Source organism: Phlebotomus argentipes, unplaced genomic scaffold, assembly GCF_947086385.1.
Source record: "Phlebotomus argentipes unplaced genomic scaffold, Phlebotomus argentipes genome assembly contig_5, whole genome shotgun sequence".
In the NCBI taxonomy this organism is placed as follows: Eukaryota; Metazoa; Arthropoda; class Insecta; order Diptera; family Psychodidae; genus Phlebotomus; species Phlebotomus argentipes.
The window spans coordinates 4,991,378-5,013,501 of NW_026776165.1; the positions used below are offsets into that span (position 1 = coordinate 4,991,378).

The 22,124-nt window shown below is 48.0% G+C and overlaps 6 protein-coding genes across 8 annotated transcripts; 2 read left to right on the forward strand and 4 right to left on the reverse strand.

Moving 5' to 3' along the window:
- Positions 1–2,361: 2,361 nt before the first annotated feature.
- Positions 2,362–5,550, reverse strand: LOC132255857 (zinc finger protein 709-like). The gene is made up of 4 exons (XM_059752028.1): positions 5,345–5,550; positions 4,600–5,256; positions 3,736–4,485; positions 2,362–3,651 (listed from the first exon to the last, which is right to left on the reverse strand). The coding sequence occupies exons 1-4, from the start codon at positions 5,401–5,403 to the stop codon at positions 2,958–2,960; spliced, it is 2,160 nt and encodes a 719-aa protein (XP_059608011.1). The 5' UTR covers positions 5,404–5,550; the 3' UTR covers positions 2,362–2,957.
- A 2,479-nt stretch (positions 5,551–8,029) lies between these two features.
- LOC132255859 (uncharacterized) lies at positions 8,030–8,787 on the reverse strand. Its single transcript, XM_059752029.1, has 2 exons — positions 8,733–8,787; positions 8,030–8,655 (listed from the first exon to the last, which is right to left on the reverse strand). Exons 1-2 carry the CDS (start codon positions 8,785–8,787, stop codon positions 8,030–8,032), a joined length of 681 nt encoding a protein of 226 aa, XP_059608012.1.
- A 224-nt stretch (positions 8,788–9,011) lies between these two features.
- On the reverse strand, positions 9,012–11,118 carry LOC132266013 (cationic amino acid transporter 2). Its single transcript, XM_059766836.1, has 3 exons — positions 10,705–11,118; positions 10,387–10,647; positions 9,012–10,323 (listed from the first exon to the last, which is right to left on the reverse strand). The coding sequence occupies exons 1-3, from the start codon at positions 11,081–11,083 to the stop codon at positions 9,146–9,148; spliced, it is 1,818 nt and encodes a 605-aa protein (XP_059622819.1). The 5' UTR covers positions 11,084–11,118; the 3' UTR covers positions 9,012–9,145.
- Positions 11,119–14,469: 3,351 nt separating this feature from the next.
- LOC132256170 (general transcription factor IIH subunit 2) lies at positions 14,470–15,860 on the reverse strand. Its single transcript, XM_059752411.1, has 2 exons — positions 15,749–15,860; positions 14,470–15,676 (listed from the first exon to the last, which is right to left on the reverse strand). Exons 1-2 carry the CDS (start codon positions 15,805–15,807, stop codon positions 14,515–14,517), a joined length of 1,221 nt encoding a protein of 406 aa, XP_059608394.1. The 5' UTR covers positions 15,808–15,860; the 3' UTR covers positions 14,470–14,514.
- Positions 15,861–16,004: 144 nt separating this feature from the next.
- LOC132256169 (uncharacterized) lies at positions 16,005–19,271 on the forward strand. The gene is made up of 6 exons (XM_059752410.1): positions 16,005–16,120; positions 16,447–16,538; positions 16,602–16,732; positions 16,797–17,058; positions 17,121–18,784; positions 18,857–19,271. Exons 2-6 carry the CDS (start codon positions 16,475–16,477, stop codon positions 19,070–19,072), a joined length of 2,337 nt encoding a protein of 778 aa, XP_059608393.1. The 5' UTR covers positions 16,005–16,120; positions 16,447–16,474; the 3' UTR covers positions 19,073–19,271.
- A 136-nt stretch (positions 19,272–19,407) lies between these two features.
- Positions 19,408–22,057, forward strand: LOC132256171 (ADP-ribosylation factor 1). Of its 3 annotated transcripts, none has more exons than XM_059752413.1 (5): positions 19,408–19,609; positions 21,015–21,203; positions 21,383–21,492; positions 21,563–21,688; positions 21,778–22,057. In XM_059752413.1, exons 2-5 carry the CDS (start codon positions 21,056–21,058, stop codon positions 21,940–21,942), a joined length of 549 nt encoding a protein of 182 aa, XP_059608396.1. In that variant the 5' UTR covers positions 19,408–19,609; positions 21,015–21,055; the 3' UTR covers positions 21,943–22,057. The 3 variants fall into 3 exon arrangements, with proteins under 3 accessions (XP_059608396.1, XP_059608395.1, XP_059608397.1); XM_059752412.1 differs by lacking the exon at positions 19,408–19,609 and adding an exon at positions 19,923–20,047; XM_059752414.1 differs by lacking the exon at positions 19,408–19,609 and adding an exon at positions 19,997–20,013.
- The last annotated feature ends 67 nt before the right edge of the window (positions 22,058–22,124 follow it).

Sequence of the window (22,124 nt, forward strand, 5' to 3'; positions counted from 1 at the left end):
TGCAGAAGAGGTCACTCAGCAACGGAAATAAACATTTTACACACACAGAGCACTCACAGTGGAAAAAGGCGGGAAATATATTGATGTACAAATTTCGTTCGTGACGATGAAACTTTTTCTCTCTCTTAAAAAAACTGTGTTTAATCAATTCTTGAGTAATTCTCCTTCCCCTTCACAGTTGAAATTCCTGCACTTCGGGCAAATCCCTCAATTCACCTGTGCTAGGAAAACACCTCGTGGCTCTTTGCTATCCTTTCCACCAGCACAAACTGACACGGCGTTGTTGGAAGAGTTGTCGGCGGAGCGTTTATGCTGTCTGTTGCTGTGGTGCCTTCGATGCTATCGCATGCAAGGGGGAGAAATTGTCCTCAAAAGTGGTGTACAGAAAGTATTTAGGGAAAAAATATATCTTTGATCACAAATTGGCGGACTTCATTGAATTTTTCTGGATTATTTTGCTTAAATGAATTGATTTTTTAAGTTATGCCATAAAATAACCACAGAAAACCGTCAATTCTTTGTTTTGTAACTAAAATCGGTTTGGTTAAGCACCAAGAAAAACCACCTAAAGTCGCATTTTTACGATTTTGGGCAAGATAACTAAATATCTCCTGAGAACCTTTAGTAATAGAATTAATAAATAGTTTTCAGGCACTTATTTTCACAATAATTTCTTCTATATTTGGTTCTTCTTCAGACAATATAATGGATTAAATGTATAAAGGAGTTCAGATGTCTGCAGAGTGTTGTACAGATTCTAGGCGCACTATCTTCCCTTTGATCGCATGTGCTCTGTCTGCTGTCTCACTCATGCCGCCCACGAAAGAGTTCTTTTTCCGCCCATTGTGACGTGATGGCGTGGAAAAATTAACTGTGGCATAAGTCAATTCCCCAGCCAAAAAACCTCCTCTTGTGCCCAATATATTTCCAGCCAGAGCTTCGATGTAATGATGATTAGGATGACAATTCAAGCCATATTGCCAAGTTTCTTACTATACTGTCATTAAAACCGTCTGCATTGGTGTTAACTATATCGTCATGAGTTGAAAATCAATGGTTTAATCGGCCACAATTGCCACAATCAATACCATTTCCAGCTGAGGGTTAGTCAACCCTTCTGCATAGCGCTATTAAGTCGCCTATTTCGGTCATTTCGGTCAATTACCAGACTGAGATTCGCCACTTCCGCAACACAGATTTCGACACCCTCTAATTTACCACCACAATTCCCGGGCAAAATGACAAATTCGCTGTCCCTCTTCTAATTCATTTGCCACTCATCGCACGTGCAAACCTTAAAGCTCATCAAATTGTCGTGGCTTTTCGCATCATAAAAGCTCGCGCACAGTAATGCAAATTGGCTCATTTAAATTTACTTCCAGTGCGGAATAAAAAACAAGCCCATCCATCTCACTCAGGGAATTCACTTCGTCCCACAATTTTGGCAATTTTATCGACTACAGACATGACATGCCACGCTGTACATAACAATAATCATATCAAATGGACAAAGGAACGTGCCTTTTGCCGTCTCTTTCTCCAATGTTGCACGAACGCGGGCCAAGGGTGAAATGTTCTCTAAACACTATCATGCGAAATCGCATGAAAAGTTGTCATTCTCTTCGTCAGATGGGAAAATCTTAAGAAGGTTCTTCGCTTCAAAGGAAGTTGCCCCACAGATTAATGCGAAATCGCACAACTCACATTGTCTTAACGAGTCTTGCGAGACAATCAATAGCTATTTAGTGCTTCAGCTGTTGACTTAACTCGGAAACAGTGGAAATTTTCCAGGAAATTCTCAAGATATGAGTTAATTAACAACTTCCATTGCTCAGTTTGCATTATTGAGGGTTATCTCGAGTGCAGCATAAACTTGAAGCCCAAGAAATGCTTTACAATTCCTGCATTTTCTCCGTGCCTCAGTCAAATTGAACAATCGAGCAACAAACTATGCTGACGAATGAAGTAACTGAGAAAGAAGTTTTGCACAAACTTTTAGTTCGACTCAACTAATCAAGTCAAACTTTCGGTGAATCGTGAAGTGAAAGAAAGTTTCCATCATGTGCGTTAATTGAATTTTGGACTGTTGCCGGCACAAAGCGTATAAATAAAGAGAAGGATGAGAATTGGGGATTTTCTTCGACGTGTGCGAGATTTCGCGTGCTCTCTGATAATATATATAGTATTCTGTGAATGACAGTCATTCAAAGGTGTGAAACTCTCTGTTGTGCTGAAGCTTCTCTCCAAAAAGCTCTGCGCTATATATAGATGTACTCAGAATACTCTCTTCGTCGTCTTATTTTGCCGAGGAAAAAAAGGAGGAAAAACATTGAAACATCCGAGGTTTAACGATAAAAGCCTTCATGTTGGTTCATAATAAAATTCTCCATGGCATTTTTATCACTTTGCATCTCCCAATAAATTGGATAAAATGGTTATAACATAGACCAAGGGGGAGATATTATGGCCAGAAGTGGTGTACAGCACTTTGGAAATGTTTTAACGATTTAAACATTTATAATTCATTTTTGAATTTCTTAGTTTCTCCTAATTTTTACGCAGAAAAATATTCAAATTATTGCTTTTCTAGGTTATGTTATCGATTTGCGTCAAACTTAGTGACAAATTTTCATTTCAGCACATCAATTCTTCAGATTTAAGCGATTTAAGCCAGAAGAAATTGTAGTTCTTGACTAGATCGCTATTCTGGATCTTTAAAGTTAGGAACCAGAGCCAATTTTTACTAATATAACCTCAAAAATTGTATTTTTAAACACTTTTTGACCCTTTTGAAGATGCAAATCAGCAATTTTGCGTTCATTTGCCAATTAATACCAACTTTGTCTTTCAAAAAAGATGACTAATCAAGCGATTTAAGGGAGTTTTGGAAGTTCTGTACAGATTTCAGCCACATTATCTCCCCCTTGTCAAGCACCAAATGATTGCGCGCATTAGCCTCACTGCGCGTCCGCGTGCTGCTTCGCGATGTGGCTCTTCAGGTGTCCGGACTGCGTGAAGCCCTTGCCGCACGTCTCGCACTTGTACGGCTTCTCGCCAGTGTGCGTGCGCAGATGCGTCTTGCACTGCGTGTTCTTGGGGAACTCCTTGCCGCACTCCGGACACTTGTACGGACGCACGCCCGTGTGTTTGCGCATGTGGACCTTCAGGGAGCCCGACTGCACGAAGCGCATGCCGCACTCTGGACACACGAAGGGCTTCTCGCCCGTGTGCGTCATCAGGTGGCTCTTCAGCGTGCCGGACTGCGAGAAGCGCATCCCGCACACGGCGCACTCGTACGGCTTCTCACCTGTGTGCGTGCGCATGTGGCACTTGAGGTTCTTGTCGTGCGCGAACCCCTTGCCGCACTCCTGGCACAGGAAGGGCTTCTCGCCCGTGTGCACGGACTGGTGGCGCTTCATGGTCTTCAGATGGGAGAAGCGCAGCCCGCACGTGGGACACTCATACGGACGCTCGCCCGAGTGCACGCGATAGTGCTGCCGCAGACGCGTGAGGAACGGGAAGCACTTGCCGCACACCGGACACTCGTGCTGCTTCCCGGGCGTCTTCAGCTTCTCACCGGGAATCTCCTCGACCTGCGCGACCGCCAGCGACTCCTCCTGCCACAGCAGCTCATCTGTGGTTCCCATGAATCTGCCAATCAACACAAGGGGCAGAGATTTGATCGTTTGACTATCAAAAGCTGCAAAAGCTTCTTTTCTAAGCACAGTCACTCACCCCATCGTCACTTTGGCGATGTCCTCCTGGACGAGGGGCGTCAGAATCGCCTCTTCCAGCACCATTGGAATGTCCGCGAACTTCTCGGGCGGTAAATTGCCCACGAAGGGACTGAACGCCTGCATGTCCAGCAAGTCGCCGTTCACCGGGAACGCGTGCTCGGGAAACATCGCCAGATCGCCTGGAAAGTCCGCCTCGGTGGGCTGCAGGTCCGGCAGAAAGTTCTCATAGCAGAGAATCGGGCTGACTTTTCCCGGCGCCACGCTCGTGGCGTTGAAGCGATCGATCTCGTGGCGGCGCACGTGGCTCTTGAGGCTGCACGGCTGCGTGAAGCTCTTGCCGCACTCCGGACACATGAACGGGCGCTCTCCCGTGTGCGTGCGCAGGTGCGCCTTGAGGTGCGCCGTCTGCGCGAAGGCCGCCGGGCATTCAGGGCACTGGTAGGGCTTCTCCTTGGTGTGCGTGCGGATGTGCTGCTTCAGGTGGCCCATCTGGTTGAAGCGCTTGCCGCACTCCGGACACTCCAGCCTCTTTTCGCCCGTGTGCGTGAGGATGTGCACCTTCAGCTGTCCCTCCTGCGTGAAGCGCTTCAGGCACTCGCGGCACTGATACGGCTTCTCGCCAGTGTGCAGGCGCATGTGGATGCGCAGCGTGATGGCCTGCGTGAAGCGTTTCTGGCACACCTGACACTCGTGCGTGCGCGGCTTGTTGCTCATGTTGTAGCGCTTCGCCTTGAACATGTCCAGATGACTGTTGAGATTAAGGAGTGATTTAATCTTCTATTAAGTCTTGACAGAGAGAAATTTAGGCTCAAAAAGAAAGGGAAATTATTGGCGCAATTAGCGCACTGAGTCGTGCGCTTACCAGAGTGAAGATTGTGGCGCTGTAGGCGGCGCCTTCGCCTCCACCTTAATCCTGGGCGTGCGCAGCTTCAGCATGCGCGCCTCGATGCCCGGAAACTGGTGTCGCAGCTGGTGTTGCTTCAGCGAGCTCACCTGCGCATATCTCTTACCGCATTGCTGACACTCGAAGGGCTTTTCGCCCGTGTGCGTGCGCATGTGCGTCCTGAGCTGCGCCGGCTGCAGGAAGCTCTTGCCGCACTGAGCGCACGCAAAAGGCTTCTCGCCGCGGTGACGCTGCATGTGCACCTTCAGGTGGCCCTTCTGCATGAACCTCTTGCCGCACAGCGGGCACACTTCCATGCGCTCGCCGTTGTGCGTGCGCAGATGCACCTTTAGCTGGCCGGCCTGCACGAAGCGCTTGCCGCACTGGTCACACGAGAAAGGCCTGTCGCCCGTGTGCGTGCGCAGATGGACGTTGAGGGCGCCGGACTGCGTGAAGCTCTTGCCGCACTCCTGGCACTGGAAGGGCTTCTCGCCAGAGTGGATCATCATGTGACTGCGCAGCCCCGACTTGTCACGGAAGTTCTTGTTGCACAGCGGACAGAAGAACTTCTTGCCGCCCAGCGAGGCCTTCAGCTCCTCCACGATCTCAGCGAAGTCGCTCTCCTTGGAGCCAGAGCTACAAAAACAGCCCCCAAAATTCATCACTCTTGGAGGTTATGGCAAATTGCGAGGCAATTGGCGTGAGATTGTGGCCAAGAACGCACCTGTCCTCAATGAAATCCACCGGATCGACAGTCTCGGGACTACACTTAAGCAAGTCCATGGCTAGCGGATAGGGTGGAATTGTGAATTCTGGCTGAAATCGCAGGAAAAAGATTTTGGGAATGTTTATCAAAACAACAGAGAAATCACTCTGACGTTTCGTCCATATAATTAAAAGACACGTAATTTATTTTGCGACTGCAAAATGCTTCAACTGCTCTCCGCTGCGGCGCTCAGAAATCATGAAACATATTTTAATACATTTGGGAAATGCCCGGAATATTCGGGAAAACCCCTTTTCCCTGGCCAGATAGGATTGAAGGACAAATAAAAATACAGTTTTAAAAGTGTTACTGTATCTTTTCCAATTCCGAGCAAATCGAGAGAAACAAATGCACAGACATTAAGTAAGCAATTCTCAAAGGAAAAACAATCTTATCTGCCTTAAATCGATACATTTAATAGAGACAATCGAAAGTAATGAAATATTGTAACATTTACAATTTAATTTTAGCGCGACGTGTAGTTTATATTTGGCAAACACTGTGGTGTCGGTGGTGTCCCACAGAGGGCGCGAAGGCGAGAGAGGGAGATGAAAACAGACGTCTGGTCAAGCGGCACAGTGAAACGAGCTGCAGAAAAAAGTGCATTATTGGGATTATTGGTGGAACAAATTGTAGTAAGGAGACAATAAATAGCTTCTTGAGAACACGACAGTATCAAAGTCAACTGCAATAAATACAGACACTGGAATAAAAGACAAATTCAACCGCAACAAGAAAGTCGCCATGTTCCTCAAAGTCTTAATGTCGTGAAGGCCAATTATTTGGAAGGACCTAGTCCACTGGGACTAGGATCCTGCATGTCTGTAACAATCTGACGCCAAAATCTGCTGGATGTAACATCGTTACAGTTGCGATTAATAAATAGGAGTTGAACAAAAAAAAATGTTCCTCAAAAACAACTGTTGATTATGTTTGCATCAATATTATATTTTAAGTATGCTTTCGTTGTCCAGCATGATAGTTTCTGGAAATTTAGGGCTGAACCTGGGCGGCGGCGTCGGTAGCAGTGTTAGCAGCGTCAGTGGCGGTTTGGGTAGCAGTGTTAGCAGCGTCAGTGGCGGCGTCAGTAGCGGTGTTGGCAGCGTCCTGAGCAGCCTGGGTTCCCTGTTGGGCAGCATCGGACAAAGCCTGCTGGGCAGCCTCGATGACCTTCTGGACAGTTTCACCAAGTTTTCCGGCCACATCACCAACGATTTCGACGACGCCATTAACGACATCAATCACAACTTCGACGACATCTCCGGCGCTGTTGCTGATTTGCACAACAATGTTTCCGGCCTGATCAACGGTCGCCGAGATGGTTTCTCCAGCAGCCGCGGTCACTTTACCAATAGTGTCCACGACAGTCTCGGAAATCTGTCCGGCAATTTCTCCGAGCTTGCTGGTGACGTCTTGAATAATTTGCTGTCCATGCGAGATGACATTTTTAACAGCGCTATCAACTGTGCCGGTAATTTCATCCACCACGCTAGTGATAAAATCAAAAATACCTGGAAAAGCGAGAGGATTTCCTGGAAGAGCCGAAGAAAAGGACAAGAATTAAATCTAGCACAAGAGAGAGATCCTGTCCAGAGGTCAGAGTGCTTACCCATCGCTGGTGCGAGCACCAGGGCAACGGCGAAAGTCACGATGAGGAAACGCATCTTGTATCGATTTAGCTAAGTGATTACTGGTGTCTTGTCGACTGATGGTTTGGAAGATCCCAGAGGCTGAATTTATAGTGCCTGGAAGATGTGCGGTTGCTTACGTTTCCGCGCTGCTGATGCGTCTCAGGGTGAAGATCAGAACATCTGTTCCAACAGCATTTTTGCGCACACATTTTTGTGGAAAGTGTATTTTCTTCTTGAATCTTCCGACACGAAGAATTTGACAATATTTTATTTATTCACATGAGAAAATATCAATCAATGACGTCTTACATTTGTATAATATTTGTTCTGATTTTATTCAATCTATCAGAATGGTAATGTTTTGCTGCTCTCAGCACTAAAATTAATTCTTCTCAACAGTTCTCCCCCCTTTTCTCCCTTTTCTCGGGCCAAATATGATTGAAAGACAAAACAAATACAGTTTTAAAAAAATTTAGTGTATTTTTTTCCCAATTTCGAACACACATAAGGCAAATCGAGAAACAAATGCACAGACATTAAGCAAGCAATTCCAAAAGGAAAAACAATCTTATCTGCCTTAAATCGATACATTTAATAGAGCCAATCGAAAGTAATGAAATATAGTAAAATATACAATTTAATTTTAACGCGATGTGTAGTTTATATTTGGCAAACACTGTGGTGTCGGTGGTGTCTCACAGAGGGCGCGAAGGCGAGAGAGGGAGATGAAAGCGGACAGTCTGGTCAAGCGGCACAGTGAAACGAGCTGCAGAAAAAAGTGCATTATTGGGATTATTGGTGGAACAAATTGTAGCAATGAGACAATTAATAGCTTCTTGAGAACACGACAGTATCAAAGTCAACTGCAATAAATACAGACACTGGAATAAAAGACAAATTCAACCGCAACAAGAAAGTCGCCATGTTCCTCAAAAACAACTGTTGATTATGCTTGCATCAATATTATATTTTAAGTATGCTTTCGTTGTCCAGCATGATAGTTTCTGGAAATTTAGGGCTGAACCTGGGCGGCGGCGTCGGTAGCAGTGGTAGCAGCGTCAGTGGCGGCTTGGGTAGCAGTGTTAGCAGCGTCAGTGGCGGTTTGGGTAGCAGTGTTAGCAGCGTCAGTGGCGGTTTGGGTAGCAGTGTTAGCAGCGTCGGTAGCAGTGTTAGCAGCGCCAGTGGCGGCGTCAGTAGCAGTGTTGGCAGCGTCCTGAGCAGCCTGGGTTCCCTGTTGGATAGCACCGGCCGCAGCCTGCTGGACAGCCTCGACGACCTTCTGGACAGTTTGAGCAAGTCCTCCGGCCACTTGGCCAGCGGTTTGGACGACGCCAGTAACGGCATTAACCGCAACTTGGGCGACCTCTCCGGCGCTATTGGTGATTTGCACAACAATGTTTCCGGCCTGATCAACGGTCGCCGAGATGGTTTCTCCAGCAGCCGCGGTCAGTCCGCCAACAGTGTCCACGACAGCCTTGGCAACATTTCCAGCAGCTTCTCCGAGCGCTGCGGTCACATCAGTAATAATTTTCTGTCCCTGCTCGACGACATTATTAATAGCGCCAACAACCGCGTCAGTAACTCCCTTCACGGCGTCAGTGATTCCAGTAAAAATACTTCCAAAATCGAAGGGATTTCCTGAAAGAGCCAAAAAAAAGGACAAGAATAAAATCTAGCACAAGAGAGAGATCCTGTCCAGAGGTCAGAGTGCTTACCCATCGCTGGTGCGAGCACCAGGGCAACGGCGAAAGTCACGATGAGGAAACGCATCTTGTATCGATTTAGCTAAGTGATTACTGGTGTCTTGTAGACTGATGGTTTTCGAAGATCCCAGAGGCTGAATTTATAGTGCCTGGAAGATGTGCGGTTGCTTACGTTTCCGCGCTGCTGATGCGTCTCAGGGTGAAGATCAGAACATCTGTTCCAACAGCATTTTTGCGCAACATTTTTGTAGAAAGTGTATTTTCTATTTTAATCTTCCGACACGAAGAATTTGGCAATATCTTATTTATTCACATGAGAAAATATCAATCAATGACGTCTTACATTTGTATAATATTTGTCCTGACTTTATTCAATCTATCACAATGGTGCGTTTTGCTGCTCTCAGCACTGAAATGGCGCCACATTATTCCTTCAGCGTCATTTTGTATGTACCAGTTGTTTCCTGATATTGAGACACGTTCTTCTCAACACTTCTCATCTGTCTATTGCCCTCTTCCTTTCGGTGCTTTCCCTCAATGGAGTGACCCATGCCGTAGCTGAAGTAGATGATGTACCCAATGATGACCCACACGGCGAAACGAATCCACGTGTGTGCGTCCAGTTGAAACATGAGGTAGAAATTGATGAAGATGGAGATGCAGGGAAGAAACGGCACCAGAGGCACTTGGAAGGTTAATTTCACACTGGAAATTGGTTGACGCCCAATGGCGACAATGCAAATAATCATGGCGACCACAACAATCGTCGCGGAAATTTGAATCACTGGATAGTCGATAATGTCGCCAAAGGTGATGAGACCACAGAGAACAATGGCCAGAATGCTGAACATTACAATTCCGATCTTGCTGATGGCGCTTGTGGTGACATTGGTTCCACTTATTCGATTGGAATTAAACATCTTGGCAAGAACACTCGCATTGCTAATATCTTCGGGCATGTCTTCATCCTGATAGCGGAGCACAAGCACGCAAATGGCCACGATGGAGTACGCCAAGAGGGTGCCGATGGACATCATGTCGATGAGTTGGTGGAGATTGAAGATTGCTCCCATGATGGCGGCGAAGAAACCCGCAAGCATTGTGGCGACTACTGGAGTCTTCGTCTTCGACGACACCTTCTGAAAGATCTTGTAGAGGATGCCGTCGCTGGCCATGGCGTACAGGACGCGTGGCAGAGGAAACATTGCGCCCAAGAGGGATGTGCAGAGGGCAAAGTTGGCGCCAATAGTCACGATCCACTTGACCTCCACGTAGCCCACCATCTCGAAGACATGGGGAAAGGGAGCGTTGGCGTCCAGCACGAAAAAAGGCGCCATCATGGTGAGCACCATGGAGATGAGGAAGTACGCCAGGAAGATGATGATGAGTGACAGGACGATGGAGAGAGGAATGTTGCGCTTGGGATTCTTCGCCTCCTCGCCAGTTGTGGCCACACAGTCGAAGCCCACAAAGCCGTAAAAGCACTTGGCCGCTCCAGCCATCACTCCAGCAATGCCAAAGGGCATGAATCCTCCAGAACCACACTCAGCAGTCTTGCACTCAGGAGTGGTGCTGGGATCGACAGCCCAATTGGCGGGATTCACTGTGGAAAAACAAAGTGGTTCAATGAAGGCTTCACATCAGAGAATTGGTAGGGAAAAAGTACCTTTGATTAGTCCAGCTATGATTATGATCACTATTGTAATCATGTTGACGGCAGTGAAGATGTTGTTGAAGAGCGTGGACTCCTTCACTCCGACTGCAAGAAGGACGGCCAGGAGCATCACCACGATGAAGGTGAAGAAGTCAGGATATTCAGCTAGGAAATCGACATTGATGGGAAAGAGTTCATAAAGCGTTTGCGACATCTTTTGATCGAAGATTGAATCAAGGTAACCGCTTAGTCCTCGAGCAACGCTGGCAGTACCTGCAAGAAGGAGCTCTGTTTAGTGTGCGCCTGGAGATTGTGATATTTACTACTTACCTATGACATATTCTAGGATGAGATTCCACCCAATGGTGAAGGCCACAAACTCCCCTATGCTGACATAGCTGTAGATATAGGCCGACCCAGCTTTTGGGACGCGTGCTGCGAACTCCGCGTAGCAGAGACCAGAGAAGGCCGAGGCGATGGCGGCGATTAGGAAGGAGATTGTCACTGCCGGGCCGGCCTGTTCCCTGGCCACGGCGCCTGCCAGGACATACACGCCCAGGCCAAGAGTGCTGCCCACACCCAGAGCCGTGAGATCGAACAGGGTCAGCACTCTGGCCAATTTCGACTCACTTCCGTCGTCCTCCTGACGTTTCCGTCGCACTAGTGCTGCATAGAGCTTCTTGAAGGAGTGCAGAACCTGCAGGAACATATTTCTGGCAGGTGATCAATTTCCTGAAACAGGGAGAGAGAAGGAATAGATAAATTAACGTGTGTGGAATAGCCAAAAAATGTGTCTCAATTGTTTAAAATAAATGAACTTCAATTGAAAGTCTCAGAAAATCCGATTTTTTTCTTCTACTTTGCCTAAAAGTTGCAACTGATGAACCCCTTGACTTTCATTGCTACTCTGCTCACCGCTGGATGGCATTGGGAGTGAGAAAAGTCACGACATTGACATGTATTTTCACTCGAAAAAATACGCGGAATACATTTTTTTATTCGCCTAAATTGACTGATAAATTAAAGAAAAAAAAATGCCAAACGGTGTCGACTTGGCATTGAGACCCTTCGATGAAGAAGTGAGAGACTAAGCGAGAAATCCATCCGCAGTGCGTGGAAAATTTAATTGAAAGAATGAAAAGCTCATCAATCGCTTTAATTGCTGCTTTTTCGTGGCATTTTGAGGTCAATGGCAATTCATCCAATGCATCCACAAACGCACACGAGAATCTTTTTCTCCACTGAATTCTTCACACGATTCTCTTGCTGAAAGAGCTTTCGTGCTGGCCATCCTTGACCGCTTCAATACGCACTTCAGAGTCTCAAAAAAGCGCGCGCAAAACTCAAAACACGCTGTGTGATTTTTTGTAAAGGGCGCGAAGATCGATCGCGCTTCCTTCTTTCATTCCGGTTCTTATTGATAATGGCGGGACTTCAATTGCCGAAACCTGTTTGTGGCAAATAGAAGTTTTTCAGGTGATTTTAGAGGTCTTGGTCAGGTGGAAACTTAACTTATTTCCGCTTAACTGCCAATTGGGAATGCTATATTATTGGTTAATAAAGACTGGAGACGGTGAAGAATGTGAATTCTAATATCAGATTACGCCAAATTAAGTTGTCACATTATGCAAATTTCACATACTTCATTTTCTATATTCTTTCTGGCTTCGTGAAGAATAGATAAAGTTTCCAGTTCAAAGCTTTGCCTGTTGATAGCGTGATATTATTGCGTGTTTTTCAGCATTTCATGATACAATTCACTGTCTCATAGGCCAATATTGTAACTTTATTTGATTTATATGTTTTAGACAAGTTTACTTTCAGATTATTTCCAGTTTTAAGAAAATTTATTAGTTTCTTTTGTGGTTTTTTCAATGCAAATGTGAGAAAAATGTATTTATTAGCTTAGAATGTTGGCAGTAAATGTAAAATTTCAATATCTGATCACAAAATTCCTTATAATAATGTGATATAAAAAATTTTTATCAAAATAAATATAATTGAAAAATAAGCACAAAAGTTTCAAGAACTATCTTCGAAAGGTAAAGGAAGGGATTAAAAAGAACACGCTTTTAAGGATATTTCTCATCCGTATTTCTTGAAGTTTGAGTTTTAGGAATTGCACAAAAGTCCAAACATTTGTTTACTCTTTCCCAAATTTGGCATTTTTCTGCAAAGGTCAGTGAATTTTGAAAACTCGTCAATTTACAGATACGTGCCAATAATATTGTCGCTCAACTGTTGCAAAGTTCCCACAAGAGTTATTAATTAAGTGCTACAATCATTCCGCTAGGTTAATTGCAACAATGTTATTTATAGACATGAAAAAAATTATTAGAAAAAAACCATTGAACGACAACAAGGTCTTGAGAGAAATGACAATAGACGAATTTGTGTGAATTTAAACAAACAATTTTATGTCTTGAAGATGAGAACAATTAATAAAATGATGTTCTTGAGACTGAGAATTGACTTAGAATATTTTAGAATTTCAGAGACAAATGTTCAATAATAATTCCAAGGAAAGGTGACTTTAAGGCCACTCATTGCCCTGTTTTTCATTGATTTCACAGAAAATTCCCAACACTTAATCACAACCAACAGTTGGGAGATTTGTTTTTTCCTCTCTTCGCATTTGGAGAAACGCGGTTGGGGATTTTTTTTTCTTGCCATTTTCACAATGATCGCAATCAGAGGCATTCCTTAAGGCTATTTTCTTGCAAAGAAGAAATTTTTGTCCAGTTTTGCGATTAGGCCTCTGGCGCCAAATTCCAGAGAGTGTCGCATTTCACTCTTGGGCGGCACTCCTAATAATCTTCGGGGCTGCGATTTCCTAGAGATCGCACACACATGATTGTTTGATAATGGGGAAAGAGAATCGCCCGAAAAATGGCTTTTTTCCCCTTCACTCGCGCGCGTCGAAAGGCACAATTTAATAATGGTGTGTTTATTTTATCTGAATATCAAGGTCTAATATTGTGGTTCGTCACAAGAGAGCATCGATTCATGTTGAATTTGGTTGAAAAAGAGAATAAAACTATTGCCGAGGCGAATAAAGTTGGGAAAAAAAGAACAATATCTGAATGGAGGACTTTGCTCACGATCATCCGTGATAATGGCACACTGAGAATGTCCACAGAATGACGGTTTTGTGATAGTAAAACAAGTCTAATTACACGTTTCACCCAGGATGAAATTGTGTCACTAATTTTCCACTCAATTTAGCAACACGATAGCTGATCAGAATGACTTCTTAAAGCACTGTCGCTGAAACTGCTGATCACTCTTGAGCACCTGAGAAGTTGTGTTTTGGCGGGAGATTCTGCCCGATCAACCAGCTCGATATTCGTCCGGTCTGAGCGTCCGATCGCAACTGTTTGCACAGCAAATGGCATTCAAAATACACCTGATCGATGTGCCTTTTTTCGCTCTTCCACTCCAGCAGAAGCATTAATGGGGCAGACAGAGTGGCGGGGGCACGCACACCAGCGCGCGCGCGCTCTTCCCGAGGCCCCCGGAGACAGAGTGTGGGCGCGGGTGGAGAAATGTGATCAGTTTTTTTTTTTGAGATCACATTGCGAAATTCACACGATAATTGAAAGGGAAAATTTGGGGGAAAAAAGGGGCTTTCTATCGCGACGATTTTTTCCCCGCAAACTTTCCTTAGACAGAAGTTAGAGTAATGATAAGAATATGCTTTTGTGAGCACAAATTGCATTCACTGACGTCTGAGCCAGAGAAAAACGGTGGAAAAGCTCTTTTTCCAAATGAAAAGCCTAAATAAAAAGTAAGACAAGACAATTACGTGTAGTATTTCAGCACATATATCATACTAATTGAAATGGAGTCTTTTATTTTGTCAACGTTTTTATGTTTTGTCATAAATATGTGTAATGATTCCCAGCTAAACTCACGGAGATTTTAGTGGAGCATCAAAGAAGTGACTTTATCATTTACGACCGTGGATAGAATAGAGTAAACTGAGCAGTGGGAAGATTCAATTCGATGATGAGCTCTCCAACGATCGATCAATCGATGTTGTGAGCCAAAATTGACCAAGAAGAACAAAAAACGCCACCACAATGAATTTTCCTTCGATTTATCTTATTTTATTCAAGTCCGGAAGCCTTTCTGACCACTTCAGTGGAGCGACTTGCTGAAGACGCTGCTCTGCAGCGTGGCCACCGTGGCCGGAATGGTGCTGCATCCCACGCACGTGTGCAGATCATCGTGGATGAAGATGTCGCAGTCGGTGCAGAAGATCATCAAGCACGTCTCGCACTGGTACACCAGCCTGTCGTGCATCTCTGAGAAGACCTTCTGGCAGCCGTAGCACAGCTCCGACTGCCGCTGCCACTCCAGCTCCCGGAAGCGCGCCACCGGGAAGAGATGGTGGTAGGATCTGGCGAGGTGTGGCGCCGAGACGAGCGTCAGGCCGCACGTGATGCACTCGATGGGCAGCTCGCAGTACTTGCTGAGGCACTGCGGACACTGATAGCCGCCCACCGACAGATGACTCGGCTCGTCAGCGCTGTCCAGATGGCACGTGCACAGCGTGAGCGCGGGATCCTTGCCCTCGTCCGCACGCCCATGCGGGAAGCCCATCTTGATCAGCGAGTTCTCCTGTGTCTTGGCCGCCGGCGGCGGCTCCACATGCTGCAGCAGCTGATCGCGGAAGTGGGCGTCGTCCAGGATGACGCTGTACAGTCCGTTTGTCTCCTTCGTCATGTGCTTGCAGATCCTCACCTCGGCCGACAGGCTGATCACGGAGCAGCGAATGCCATCGGCTCTGAGTGCGTCAATGGTCACGTGGATGTCTGTGGGATCACAGGTCGTCAGGCTGCCCATGATCACGAGAATCTCCCGGCTGGCATGCGCCGGAACCATCTTCAGTGTCTTCAAGGCCAAGTCCAGACCGTTCTGCAGCGAAGGCTCTCCCGTGAGGGCCAAATCCGCCAGTCCCTTCACGGCTTTCACGTGCCTTCGACTACTTCCAGTGAGATCTGAGATCTTCTCTGCCCTCTTGCTCTTCAGCACGATGAAGCCCATCTGACTGATTGGATTCTGATCGAAGAACTCCTCAATGAACACCTCCAGCAGCTTCATGGTGCACACCAGTCGTGTGGGCTTCAGATCCTGCAATCCCATGTTCTCAGTTCCGTCCACAATAACATACAGATGCCTCATCATGCCCAGGCGACTGAGGCCCTTCTTCTCCGCCTGGCGCTTCCGCTTCGCCTTTTGTATGATCTCCGCCACGGAGCTCTGCAGCAATCCGCGCTCATCCTCCTTTATCGCCTCCCTGGAAGCCAAAAGAAGACGATCCAGGCATTCAATCCCGGCAAAACATAAACAATGCGTGAGGTTATGTTACCATGTTTTCTCGTATCCCGTCTCCCAGCGATACTCCTTCGGATCCTCCTCATCCGCCATCCCTGTTCAGTGTTTTCTCTCAGCCTTCCAGCCAAATTCACCGTGATTATCCCTGGTTATTGCCCAAAAACACGAAATTCCTCAAGCGAACTGCCTTTTGGGTCACTTTCGCCGCGCAATTCCACCCAAATGTCACTGTGGCGCTGGCGTCGCCGCCGCCGCGACTCTCATCTCTACTGTGGGCGCCATCTTTAGTTTTGTTGTGAACGGCAAGGGGACGCGTTTTTCCCAGCATTTTTCCGCAGATTTATCCGCTTTTGAGCCGAGTGTGGCCCCACGCTGTCTTCTGTGACCTGTGCATCGTGTGCGCGTGGTAAGTGGGTGTAGGTGGAGTGAAAAAATAATTTTATAACACTTTTTGGCGGGGTGTCTGACAACTACCCGTGGGGGTTTGAAAACCCCTCAATTTTCCACCTTTCTGGCGCACTAGAGGGCCCATCTCGAGGTTTTCCCCCCTCCCGGGACCCCTTTGGTGCTCATGAAGGTGGAAATGGGCGGTGAAGCGGGGTTGCTTAAGTGATTTTGGGGATTGTTTGTAATTTTCCCGATGGCTTGACGTTTGATTGATGGCGTTCTGGGAAAAATGGCGGCACTTTTGAATGCACAGCAGAGATTCACGGCTTGTCCTTCTCCTTGCAGCTTCCGGGGGCACAATTAACTCTTGAAGATGACGAAGGATGTGGCAGACATCGATCCGTCGGATATAGCAAAACATCCGGACGCGATAAAGAGTGAGTAAAGGCGTGTTTTTCCCCTGCCGGATTGACTGACTGAGATTTGAACGGTGTTTTCAGAAGCTCTTGAGGAAGTTGGAAGCCTGGATGTTCTCGTGTGTGGCACTTGCCACGCTGCCTTCCACTACGTTGAGGCATTTACTGAGCACAAGGCGGAGAAATGCTCTGGAGAGTCTAGCTTGAGGGAATGTGTAAGTTTAGAGCTTGCAAAAGAAATGAAATTTCTTCTATTGCCGAGGTTTTTGTGCTTTCCAGCGCGAGTCGAAACCCAAAGTGTGGGCTTTTCTGCTGTGGAAGGCATGTCAGATGAAGACTGACGAGGATATTCCGGCAAACTCGTGGAAATTGTATCAAACTTGGGTGAGATTGGATGAGAATGTGAGGGAATCGTGGGTTGTGGCGGGCAAAACCATCCAATCCTTCGTGCGAATGAGTCAAGGGCAGATGCAGGAAGTCCCCGTGAAGGTCATCAAGCAGATTGTCGATCAGCCGAAGGCGGGAGGTGATTCTCCGCAGGGTGAGACAGAGATTTATCCTCAAACATTGAGCATTGCAGCTGAATCGAGTGTCTTTTTGCAGCCTCCGCCACAGCCAGAGCCCCAATAAAGCGTCCCATTGTGGTGACGGGCAGAAAAGTGGATGCGGACCAGGACGGAGATACCACAACGGACGAGGATCCGTCGCCACAGCGCCTGCCGGCGGTGACGATGCGCCAGGTGGTGAGGAAACCGGCGCCCAGACCCGCTGTCACGCGTCCTCCGGGCAATTTGCTGAACAAGAACGTGCCGCGACTCGCGACGCGCACCATGTCAGAGTCTGGCGACACCGAGGAGCATCTGATTGAGAAGATCATGGCGAAGAAGTTCAATCCGCGCCGCCGCACATTTGAGTATCTGATCAAGTGGATGAAGTTCAGCTACGACGAGAACACGTGGGAGCCGCTGCAGCATCTGGACAAGTGCTCAGCCCTGCTGGCGGCCTTCGAGAGCCAGCTGGCGTACCAGAAGGAGCAGCGCGCCGCCAAGGCGGCCGAGGAGGCGTCCAAGTCCTCCGACGGCGACTCCCCGTCGCGCCCGCTGAGGAACTCCAAGGCGAAGGCGGTGCAGCAGGTGAAACAGTGGTGCACGGACGAGGAGAACGTGGCAACGAAGAGGAAGAACGAGGACAGCGACTTTGAGCTGGAGGACGAGGCGTCCGCGGACGACCAGCCGGCCAGGAAGATGGCCAAGAGCGATGCCGTGAGCCAGGCACTGCAGCGCGCCGGCCAGTCGGGCACCGTGCGGATCGTGCCGGTGAACAGGAGCGCCCAGGCGGTGCAGAAGCCCACCGTGAACGGCGCCTCGGCGAAGGTGGAGAAGAACTCGGCCGAGGTGGTGATCACGAGTGTGAAGGACAAGCCGACGGGCGTGATGAGGAAGCCAGGAGTCACACAGAGCACGGCGCTGGCCAAGAAGGAGGCTCAAGTGCACGTCGTGAGTCGCGGCGAGACGATGTCCAGTGGGATTGTGCGGATTGCGCAGGGCAACTCCAGCCAGGGTGCCAAAGTGATGCCCAAACTCGTGCCGCGCGTCGCTCAGGCGCGTCCAGTCGTGCGTCCGGGCGTTACGGTGAGCCGCACTGTCGCCGGGGCGCCGCAGCGCCAGCAGGTGCTGCGGCAGGTGTCGCCGCAGCAGCCGATAGTGCGCAACCAGACCATCATCCGGAGGAGTGTTGCCACGCCGCCGCAGGGACGCGCCGTGATGTCGCGGGTGGTGAAAAGCACGCCCAGTCCGAAGGCCGCGGTCGTGGGGCGCCAGCAGCCGGAGATGAAGGTGGTGCGCAGGAGCAAGGGAAAGGAGGACGAGCTGTCCGGGGAGGACATGGAGGCGTCCAGCGGCAGCCAGGAGACATCGGCCAGTGTGGAGTCGACGTACACGCTCTGTCCGACCACGGGTGAGCTGAAGAAGCCCGGGCAGGAGGACAAGAAGGAGGCGAAGAAGGACGAGGAGGAGAAGAAGGACGCCGACACCGTGACGGCCATTCAGACGGAGGACGGGCAGCTGCAGCAGCTCATCGCGAATGAGGATGGGAGTCCTGTTCTGGTCACTGGCGAGGACGGGACCATTTATCAGGTGGCCGGGAAGAATGCCGAGGGACAGACGCTGCTCATAGCCCAGGGAGGCGACGGAGAGCAGCAGTGCGTGTACGTGGCGGCGGAAGATGGGGACGAGAGTCTTCTGGCACTTTCCGGAGAGACGGTTCAGGTGAGAAGATCTCTTCTGTCTGCAATGTGAAAGGCCGCAGTTCTAATGCTGCTCTTTCTGATGCTTCCACAGGCCGAGAGCGGCGGGCAGATTGTGCTGAAGGAGGACGGAGGCGACGGAACAGTGGATCCTGGGCAGCAACTCGTGATCTCCACAGACAGCGACTCCCAGGATGGGAATATCACAGCGGAGCTGGTGCAGGCGGACATGCCGTCGCCCGGGGGCACGCGTCGCGTCGTCCTCATGCTGCCGGACGGGAATTTCATGATGACGGAGGTCAAGTTCTAGAAACCTGACCCACTAACACCCCACCCTATATTTAAGCGCCGCGCCCCCAAATTTGAATTTCCCGCGAACTCCTTCCGCGCGGAAAGCTCTGGAAAAGCTCGAAGCCCTGCTGCAGAATCGCCTCAGCATCTCAATTCGAGTGCGTGGGAGGAAAATGAATATACCTAGAGTAGATAACATTTCATGAGAATTAAATAAATGAACTTTCCTCATTTCCCTCGTTTTCTTCGCTAATTCTTCGTGAGAAAAGCGCATTTTCTCAGACGGCAGCGCCACGCGCGGCGGACACGGGCGACGGTGGTCTAAAAGTAGGGCAGCCAACTCGTCGAGTCAAAAACTTCCAAGCTGTCAGAAGTCACGTCGCAGTTTTCGCGTTTTCCAAGCTGATAAAATCACCCAAAAGTGTCTCATCCGGGCATCTTTCGCGTGATTTAAGTGGTGTGTGACACGGACTGTCTGCGCAGTTGCTCAAGCGTGCCGCGAAGGAGTGTTGTGCGTTTCTGTACGGAATCCGGCTTCCCTCCAGCACAGCATCAGGTATGGCAAGGAGGGCGAGTGGCTGCCCGTGTCCGTCCGTGGGGGCGGCGAGGATGACTGTGGTGCCGCCGCGGGGGCATTTGCATGGGAAAGCGTGGAAATTGTGGTGAAAATGGGGACTATTCTGAGAGGGGCGACCGGAGCGCCACCACTTCGACGAGTTTGGCTGCTGGCGCTGTTACGTGGCGGCTCAATGGCCGCCGCTGGTGGCGGTGTGTGTGTGAATTCTCCAAATTTTCTCACTCGCCATCTCGCTCGCGCCCGCGGCTGGTGTATTGGGTGTGGAAGTGAGAGAGAGGAGGCGTATCGCCTACTCACACTTGCACACGTCACACGTACGTCCGCCATTTCGTCAGTTTTCATTCATTAGCCAGAGCAATCCGAGGAGTGCGTTCAATTCGGAGGTGATTTGGGGCGCTCTTTCCTTTGTCCACCAACGTAAGTCACACGCGAAAATGCACCCCAACACACCATAAGCACCTTGGTGGTGTTCTCCGTGCGGAAAAGTGTGTAGATACTGTGGAAAGTGGCAATGAAAAATGGGCGAGGAGCAGCGCCTCTTTCGACCAGTCATCCATAGTGTGTGTTGGAGGCTTTTTCCACATTAGCTTTGCCCTGCAATGGGAAAATCCCTGGATTTTCCCACCAGTGATGGGGCAAATTGCTGTGGGGAAGGGTGCGCTCACAATTGCCACTCTTCGAGGGTGGGTTTTCCGGGCGCCCCAGCGAAACTCACCGATCGCTTTCAGCCACATGTCCGGAAAGTGTCTTCCGGACACTTGGTAGACATTTCCATATTGTGACTCACCGCGGAGTTTCATAATTCAATGCACACGCACTTGAGCGCCTCATTTCAGCACACTTTCCGGGCCCCACGAGAGGCTTTTCTCGCGGATTTTCCACCCTCGCACACACGGTGAAGTGTGTGTGTGGAAAAGGTCAAATGTCAGAGAAGCTGTGCAAAGTTTCCGAACGCAAATCTTGACGACGTGGAATCGCAAGAATGCTCGTTAGACACTTTTTGGCCGACTTTCTTCAGTGAAATTTCATCTTTGTGCTCCGCAAAGTGACTCAGACGTTGGCGAAATTCACAGAAATCTCAGCTAATCTGATGCCTTTCGCGCAGAAAACATCATTTAACCGTGAAATTGAATATTGAGTCACTTGAGAAAATGGATTTTTTTTTGGGAGATTTTGTGGTGGAAAAATTGTCTCAATGATAACAAAATGCTTTTTTTTACATGATGATTCCAAACTGTTCCCAGATAGAAAGAAAAAGCTGATGGTGAACAAAATTGTTTCAAGACGGGACTGATAAAGAAAAAGCATCAATTAAAAGAATGCGCGAACAGAAAACCTTCGTTGTCAACAAAAAGTTTATCTTTTTCTCTCTCTCTTCTTTCAGATTGTTGACGGTTCATTGAAGTGAATTGATCGGCTTCCAAGATGGGAAATGTCTTTGCGAATCTATTCAAGGGATTATTTGGGAAAAAGGAGATGCGGATATTGATGGTGGGATTGGATGCAGCTGGTAAAACTACAATTCTGTACAAACTTAAATTAGGTGAAATTGTTACAACGATTCCCACAATTGGTAAGATCATTTTTCTTTTAATCAATTTTTACATACTTTTATTTTGCGAAGAAGCAAGAAAGAAAACAACACTCTCTTTGCTCATTGACTCGCTCTGATGATTTGTGGGTGCTTTTCATTTGTCGGTCAGTTGAGAGATTCTTCTGATTTTTTTTCTCTCTCTCTCTCTTTCATGGCAGGTTTCAACGTCGAGACTGTAGAATACAAGAATATTAGCTTCACAGTATGGGATGTTGGCGGCCAGGACAAGATTCGGCCACTGTGGCGGCATTATTTCCAGAATACACAAGTAATATTTGCATAGCGTTTGACTGTGTTGTGAGCGAATTGTGGGTTAATTTGCGTGAATTTCTGCACAGGGTCTCATATTTGTGGTGGACAGCAATGATCGGGAGCGTATTGGTGAGGCCAGGGAAGAGTTGATGCGCATGTTGGCTGAGGATGAGCTTCGAGATGCAGTTCTGCTTATATTCGCCAACAAACAGGTTCAGTATCGCCATTTACTGCAATGACAAAAGACAGAGAGAAGAAGATGGCGTTAATGGTGGACTTTGTGTGTTGTCTGTGTTTGCAGGATCTGCCAAATGCAATGAATGCCGCGGAGATCACTGACAAGCTAGGACTGCATTCCCTGAGAAATCGCAATTGGTACATCCAGGCAACGTGTGCAACGAGTGGCGATGGTCTGTATGAGGGTCTCGATTGGCTGTCCAATCAGCTGAAGAATGCCAATCGCTAAACAATTTGCGCGAAATGTGGGGAAATCGCACGCAAGAGAGAGAGACATATTTTTTCAGATATAAAAAGGACGGAAGATGATTAAAGTGTAAAATTTTCATTAAAAAAAAAGAGAGTAACAAGAACAGAAGACGCAGAACAGCCAGAGTGGAAGAACAAGTGAAGAAAGAGCCCAATTTTGAA